This window comes from Misgurnus anguillicaudatus, chromosome 24, assembly GCF_027580225.2.
Source record: "Misgurnus anguillicaudatus chromosome 24, ASM2758022v2, whole genome shotgun sequence".
NCBI lineage: Eukaryota > Metazoa > Chordata > Actinopteri > Cypriniformes > Cobitidae > Misgurnus > Misgurnus anguillicaudatus.
The window spans coordinates 24,651,980-24,659,821 of record NC_073360.2 but is presented as its reverse complement, the minus strand read 5'-3'; the positions used below and the strand labels follow the sequence as shown (position 1 = coordinate 24,659,821).

Here is a 7,842-nt window from a genome sequence, read left to right as displayed (position 1 = left end):
GAGAAAAAACTAAAACACCACCTAACACTACACTAGCATCATGACTATGTGATTGTGTGTAAACTTATTTTGACACATTGTGTTGGTCAACTTGAGTTGACTCTAGAGGATGTTTTTTCCAGTGAGGTATAACCCACCAGGAAACAGATAAACATTTTGATAGGTTAGTTAATCCCTGGACACAACATGAGGCCAAACACCAATCCATTTATACTTATATGATATTTATACTTAAATGTGATACCTGTACATATGTGAAAATTAAGAATTGTCCAACTATCCTCCTGGTCTTGTGCATGCATGCACTTTATAGACAGCCTAGAAAGGTCTGCTGCAAGGAAGATAAACAAAAGATTTGGCATTTTAAAAGCAAAGTCATTATTTCATTTTGCATAATGAGATAATTTGCAAGGAACAGATTACCCATTTGCTATAAAAGCCAATGGAGTATGTACAGGTATGATTTAAATGCTTTCTTTGTTCGCCATCTAGTGGTCGACATAGTATCAGCTGAAAAATAAGTTTTTAAGTTATCTGAAAAAAAATCATTCCAACCCAGCATGCAACTCCATCCAAACAGCCAGATGTCCTAAACGAGAGAAAAATTGGGCTGTCAGTGAAAAGTTAATAGACATCTAACCATATCTCAAAAATAAATGAAATAAAATGATATATACATGAAACCAAACATGTTGACTTTGCTTACACAATGTAATATCATGCACCTCGAAATGGGCAAAAGTGAAATGTAACCAAATTCAAGTTTATTTTGGTTAGAAGTGGGTTACTCATACTCATAGCAAGATGTAAACAACTCTGGTCCAAAAGCACTTCATGTTTTAGTTTTGTAACACTACATAAACAATGGGATAAAATACAACCAACAGAACATATAGGACTGAATCGACAAGTGAAATAAAGAAAACAATTACAGGAAACAGGAAGTGTTTCTGGACCAGTGTTGTTTACATCTTGCAAAATGGTCTATAGTTAACCTGATGCAGTCTCCAAAGGTAAGACTCGGTCTTTGAAGGATGCAGTCTCTGAAAGTTGCGCCCTTCAAAGACTCAGTCTTGACGTATTGACGTCTAAACCCAACATTGAACTAACGTCAAGCAGTAACGTCTGGTTGAAGTCAAAAACGAATATCTCTCTGACATCAAGTTGTTATGTCGTATTGAAGTCCAAAACTAATGTCCCTCTGACATCAAGCTTAAACGTCGTATTAAGGTCAAAAACCAACGTCCCTCTGACATCAAGTTGTTACATCGTATTGACGTCTAAACCCAACATTGGACTAACATTAAGCGGTAACGTCTGGTTGAACTCAAAAACCACTGATCAGACTGACGTCAAGCTGTAACTTCATGTTGACGTTAAAAACCAACATAAGCCAGATGTTCAGATATAACGCCGGGTTGATGTCAAATAACAACCTCGGACTAACATCAACCTGTAGCATTCTAAATGAATGTCCCTCTGACGTCAAGCTATAACGTTGCATTGACGTCTAAACCCAGCATTGGACTAACATCAAGCGGTAAAGTCTGGTTGAAGTAAAAAACAAATGTCCCTCTGACATCAAGCTGTAACGTCGGATTGAAGTCAAAAATGAATGTCCCTTTGACATCAAGTTGTTACGTTGTATTGAAAACAAAAACGAATGTCCCTCTGACATCAAGTGATTACGTTGTATTGAAGTCAAAAACGAATGTCTCACTGACGTCAAGCTGTAACGTCGTATTGATGTCTAAACTCAACATTGGACTAATGTCAAGTGGTAAAGTTTGCTTGAATTCAAAAACCACTGATCAGACTGAAGTCAAGCTGTAACTTCTTGTTGACATCAAAAAACAACTTGGACTAATGTCAAGCTGTAATGTTGGATTGACGTCAAAAAACAACATCAAACTGACATCAAGCTATAACGTTGGGTTGACGTCAATAAACAATGTAAATCTGATATCAATCTATAACTCCAGGTTCACGTCAAAAACCAACATCAGCCGGATGTTCAGATATAACGCTGGGTTGATGTCAAAAAACAACCTCGGACTAACATCAAACTGTAACATTCTAAACGAATGTCCCTCTGACGTCAAGCTATAACGTTGCATTGACGTCTAAACCCAACATTGGACTAATGTCAAGTGGTAACGTCTGGTTGAAGTCAAAAACCACTGATCAGACTGATGTCAAGCTGTTACTTCATGTTGACATCAAAAAATTACTTGGACTAAATGTCAAGCTGTAATGTTGGGTTGACGTCAAAAACCAATGTCAAACTAAGATCAAGCTCTAACGTTGGGTTGACGTCAAAACCAACCTCAGACTACAAACTGTAACGTCAGATTGATGTCTCAAACCATCGTCGGCCTGATGTCCAGATTTAACGTCGTGTTGATGTCAAAAACTAATGTCACACTGATGTCAAGGTCTAACTTCGGATTGACGTCTAAATCCAACGTCGGCCTGACATGCAAAACAACGTCATAGTAACGTCAAGCTGTAACTTTGGATGGACATCTAAACCCAACTTCGGCTGACGTCCAGATGTAATTTTGGGTTAATGTAACCCTGACATCAGCTGTAACATCAGATTGATGTTTAAATATGTGATGAATGTACTTTTTCACACTTAAATTCTTCACATTTTAGGGGTTTACGGTACCATAAAGGCAGTGTGGGGTCTGGAAAATGTGTGTCTTTTAACAGGTAAGGAGGTGATGCAACACTGAAGTGAATTTAACACGCAAGTTAAAGTGTCACATTTCAGAGCACAGAGGAATTTATTACGTCACACACAGGCCATGTGCGGAAAAGGATTTAACTTTTAGGAATGCAGTGTGCCTTTAACCGCTACACATTTTCACATAATGTATTTCTTTATTATTTATAAAAGGAAAAGCATTTCTTTGCAAAACCTACAACCACTTTAAAAAAAAAACTAAGGATACATCATTGTTTTTAATTTAATTTATTGAAAAACACACAACATGAAGAAAAATATGCACACTTTCCCAAAAATGCAAAAATCCATACATGGCAAACACAACATGAAACATAGCATGACATCTGACACACTGAAATGTTTGAAAGACAGGCTGAAAAACAGAGTCTTGTTGGGTAAACATGAAATCTACTAGCTGAGCTTGAGAAACACAATGCCTTTTCCCTTTAAACATTAAAGATAAGGCAAAAATGGCAGTACACAGATGTCACATAATGTAATGCTCTACAAGCGCACTCATAAATTTCACAATACCACATCCAAACATCAATGCCACTACGCTTAATATAAGCATAGTATCTGATTGAATAATCTACACGAGTGATGCCAACGATGTCAAACTTATGGCTACATTTGCATACCTACCTAAGGGAGTGTATTGTCTCTAATGTATAGTTAAAACTGGCATTAAAAAAAATGTATGTTTTGTTCTTGAATCTACGGAGCAGTTCACCATACACAGATTATTCATTGCAATGTGCATTTGAGGTAACAGTCACACCATAAAACAACAATATTGTCATTATCAAACATCATGAAATATTAAACCTTTCACTATCAACTACAATTCATCTCTCATTTTATCACCTTTGGGTCGTACTAGCCTGCCAATAAAAAGGATGGAGTTGGTCTTGTTGTCTTTAACAAGGAAAATGAATGGATGGTCGGCGTAAAAAAGCTTGGGGTTCCTGATCTTCTCACTGCCGTAGATGCTGGTATCAAAAGGATTTCCCTCAGTGTCCCACTCAAGTGAGGAAGCGTGGAAGACGTTGGCAAGGTACAGATCCTTCTTTCCAGAAATGTTGGACAGGTCTGCCTTAGATTTGTCCACAGCTTCAGTAAGACCAAGCTCTCCGAGATGTTTCTGCAAAACCAGAAGAAAAAATGATTAATGCATTGCATATATTTTATAAAATTATTTATTATAAAAATCAATCATATTCACCTGAAGGTCATGGCTGACTTCCATGCTAACTTTAGGCAAAGAGATGGCGATAGCTTTCTCCTCAAGTTTGCTGACCCAGGTGTCCACCTGTTTGCGAGTAAGCAGTTTCTCCAGTCTCTCCAGAGGCTCCAAATGGTATGGCATAATGAAAATCATGCTGGACTTCTTATGTGCCAAAGGCATGCTCAACACGTACAGCCTGTTCTCGGTGTCATCGTAAAAATCATAGAGACCTAAAATCCAGAGATTAATCGATTAGAAGCAAATACTTGCATGATTGATTTTGCACAGACATTCAAGCTGTTGGCTTTACCTGTACGGTGCATCATGGGAACAGAGACCGTGTAGGAGCGAGTAACCAGGAAACCACGATTGTCAACCATCTTGTGGTGAAACTTCTCATCCCAGTGGGCTGTAGAAGAAACAGATCATTAACCTTCTTTATATAGACGTTCTCGGTACTCTTAAAGTAAAAATCAACAATACTTACGTTTGAAGAACATGGCGTTGACGATCATAGCCCCATCTGTGTTTTTCACATCTTTGGTGACTTCCGGCAGCTTGCCGTCGGTTGACTTGGCGGCCCATTCGTTGATGGAGTTAACGGCGCTTCTCTTGTCGCGGAAGTTGATCTTCGAGTGATCGTAGTTGTAGTGCTTCTTGCTGTTCTTGACAAAGTCGTCGGCAAAGCTGACGGAGCTGGGGCCGTACAGCCTGTTGCTAATCTTCCACGTGACGTTACGCGCCTCCGGGTCGCTCACCTCAGTGAGAAGCTCGGACAGACCCGTGTGCAGGTGCTCGTCCTTCAGGGAATCGGCCTTCAGGAGGGTCTTCACCTGAGAGGCGGTGGAAGATTTGGCGCCCATGGCAACCACGCCCAAAGAGGAAGCCACCACCACAGGAGAGATGAGGATGTTATCGAGGTTCTTCTCTTTGGCGACATTGTGGTAGAGGTTGAAGGCGAGGTTGGCGCTCGAGTCTGCCACTGAGGTCGCATGGCTGCTCAGCTTCTTGTCTTCACCAGACACGGCTACGGCCACGAGGCACAGAGCAATAAGGCTGGATACCCACATGCTTGCGATGTGTTCGGGTAGCAAAGGAAGTCTGAAGGAGGAGAAAAGCGATAGGAAATTAGGAAAGTGCAAATTTTATATTTATAACAGTGCATTTTTTGTGTGAGTTTTATATCAGTTTCTTTTTGTATTCTGAAGTATTGAAATGTATGCACCCTGTGTTGGTAAACTTGCAGTAGGATATTTAGCCTTCAGGCTATGTTTTCTAGGCTGTACAAAGGCAACGTCACCGACCGGCATTGAATCATCAGTCAGGAATGCACTTCTTTTTATGTGTATGTTTAACCATTTAACTCTCATGTCTGAGCCCTTTAATGTGGATTCCTTGAAAGGAAAGGCACGTTGAAAGGTTTCATAATAATCAGTAACATGGTTACATAAGCTGGTACGTCAGCATTGTTACTGAGTGACATATTCTGTTTGTGTCGTTTCTTTTTTTTTGTATGTTGCTTTTCATCATCTTGGATACCTTCACATGTTTTCATATTCATAGCTGTCAACGATTGCGATTTTCACTCTGAAAGACAAGAGGTGCATATAGATAATCTACACAAAGATATTGTTTTATATAGATAGTACATTCGATAATGATCAAAAAAAAAATGTGCAAAAAATGCTATCTTGTGCTTCTCGGATCTCCCCGTAATTATTAAAAATAGCTATTAATTGTTTAAAAAAAGTTTTAGCTGAATTCTGAGTTTAAATCTTTAACTGTACTGCTACTTGGAAACTTTACCAAACAAAGAAGACACATAGACTATTCTTATTGGCTAGAAGATCTCGGAGAGAAACTTTTGACCAATCAGAATTGCCACAGTGGAGCTGTGTCTGAATTCCAGAGGAAGCACAGATTGAGTGCTTACATCAAACATCAAGCCACTCCCAATGGAAAAAGATTTCGACTCCCTGTAAATTTAGGATATAAAAAGGGGAAGATCTATAACAAAATAATTTACCATTTAAGATTCATAATTTTAGCCAATGAGATTGCACAAATCTGGAAATGCATAAACCACAACCAAAAAAGGATAACCTTCTACTTTTAACACATACTCTGTACAGTTATCTTGGATTCTTCTGCATAAGATGGACAAAAAAACACAATCAAAAACAAAACAGACTTTCCTTAATAAATGCAAAGTTGAAGTTAAATACAGAGGAAGTGTTCCATAAGCTAAAGTAAAAAAGCCAAACATGCAATGAAATGAGTTGTAAGAAGAGAATTCATGAACTCAAAAGCATGCAGTAGCTATTTCAGTATGCCAAAGAAAGCATCTCAGCATCTGTGGAAAAAAAGCATATTCTTTCCGAGCATTACCTTGGAGATGCGTTCGGATGTGCTTGCTCCTCTTCTTATCTCGGATGCTGCTTCGCTGCAGAACTGTCTCGTGCGGATGCCTATATACTCCAGGAAAGAAACTTCTAGAAGCTGGAGCTGGAATATTCAAATGAGGATGTCCTTGGGAAGTTGGGAGAGACCTCCCACTGGATCAAGTGACCAATCTAAGGAATTCTACCTCTGCTTGCTCCTAAAGCCTTCTAAAACTTCTAATAAAAAGTTTCGCAATCAAACTTCTGCATTGTTTATTTAAAACTTTAAGCATGTTTACACAATGACATGATGCATGTAAAGGAAGGGCATAATGGTTGTTCATACTTTATAATGTACTGTGCAAAAGTCTTAGGCCACCATCACCAGCTTTGTTGTTTTAGCAAAGTTTTAATATCCATCCACATTTATTTTTCACTCTTTTTTAAAATACAAACAGAAATATGTACATAAAATTAAAAACATACAAAAAATTCAGAACTAAATGTCTTCTTCAGGTATCAGTCAACACATCTTGAGCTTCTTTGAGGAGACTGAAGTCATTCAATTAGAATTAGAAATATTTAATTTCATTTAGGTTTAAGAGATCCTGCAGTTTTCTGCTATTGCTCAAGTGGAAGGGCATCTTTGACACTTCAGCGTATACAGTTTTTAATACTACATACACATTTCCTGTATTTTCTGGTTGTATTCTAATAAAGAGACTGAGAAATAATTATATATGATCACTATACAATTGCAAAAACAACAAAACTAATGGTAGCATGATGCGCTAAGACTTTGGCACAGTAGTGTACCACAGAGTCTCAAACTGACTTTGCTGAGTTGGCAATGTTTTGCAGAACAAAATGTACATTTTATTGTAGAAAATTGTCCTGGTTTGTCAAAAAAGTATACAAAGAGCTTACGAAATAACTTTTTATAACTGCTAACTGTTTAAATTATAATAGTGTTTTTTTTGGTTTTCAGCATTCCTTCTAGTTCGTTCTTTCGGGGGATGTACAGACATGTGTCCCAAACTTTCATCCTCCCCCCTCCCTTCCCCCAGTTCTGCCACGTCAAACTGTAATTCTGTTTTAGTCTGTGGGTGTGGTGGTGCAAAAACTGCTGCAAAAACTTTTTTATCACCCGATAAACTTAATGCAATCTTGATAAATGTAATATTTGTGATGCTCTTGTTTAGAGGTTTGTAGAAAGTGATTATTTTTTGTTTTGAGTTTTGTTTTTCTTTAGAAAACTTTAAGGAAAAGTAACAAACACGACCCCTGGTCCATTACCTGTGCTCTGACCCCTGCAGTCATGACACCCACCTAAAAACTATGCATTATTCTTAAAAGAAAGTTAACAAACTATTTTGATGTAGATAAGAAATACTGAAATAGTAGCATTTGTTTTAAGACTGGAGAGCGATCTTTCTTTCTTTGGTAACACTTTACAATAAGGTTCATTAGTTAACATTAGTTAACAACAATTACTAATACTT

The 7,842-nt window shown here is 38.0% G+C and overlaps 1 protein-coding gene across 2 annotated transcripts; it reads right to left on the bottom strand.

Moving 5' to 3' along the window:
* Nucleotides 1-2,961: 2,961 nt before the first annotated feature.
* serpinh1b (serpin peptidase inhibitor, clade H (heat shock protein 47), member 1b) lies at nucleotides 2,962-6,481 on the bottom strand. Of its 2 annotated transcripts, XM_055196770.2 has the most exons (6): nucleotides 6,348-6,458; nucleotides 5,499-5,546; nucleotides 4,447-5,060; nucleotides 4,270-4,368; nucleotides 3,957-4,189; nucleotides 2,962-3,875 (listed from the first exon to the last, which is right to left on the bottom strand). In XM_055196770.2, the coding sequence occupies exons 3-6, from the start codon at nucleotides 5,027-5,029 to the stop codon at nucleotides 3,573-3,575; spliced, it is 1,218 nt and encodes a 405-aa protein (XP_055052745.2). In that variant the 5' UTR covers nucleotides 5,030-5,060; nucleotides 5,499-5,546; nucleotides 6,348-6,458; the 3' UTR covers nucleotides 2,962-3,572. The 2 variants fall into 2 exon arrangements, with proteins under 2 accessions (XP_055052745.2, XP_055052744.2); XM_055196769.2 differs by lacking the exon at nucleotides 5,499-5,546 and having other exon boundaries at nucleotides 6,348-6,481.
* Between the last annotated feature and the right edge of the window lie 1,361 nt (nucleotides 6,482-7,842).

Bases quoted from the DNA above. Each gene is read 5' to 3' on its own strand.
- serpinh1b (XM_055196769.2), bottom strand. From the start codon at position 5,029: ATGTGGGTATCCAGCCTTATTGCTCTGTGCCTCGTGGCCGTAGCCGTG. The intron at 4,369-4,446 runs GTAAGTATTGTT...TTTCTTCTACAG, and splicing joins CAACGCCATGTTCTTCAAAC to CCCACTGGGATGAGAAGTTT. The intron at 3,876-3,956 runs GTGAATATGATT...CTGGTTTTGCAG, and splicing joins AAGTCAGCCATGACCTTCAG to AAACATCTCGGAGAGCTTGG.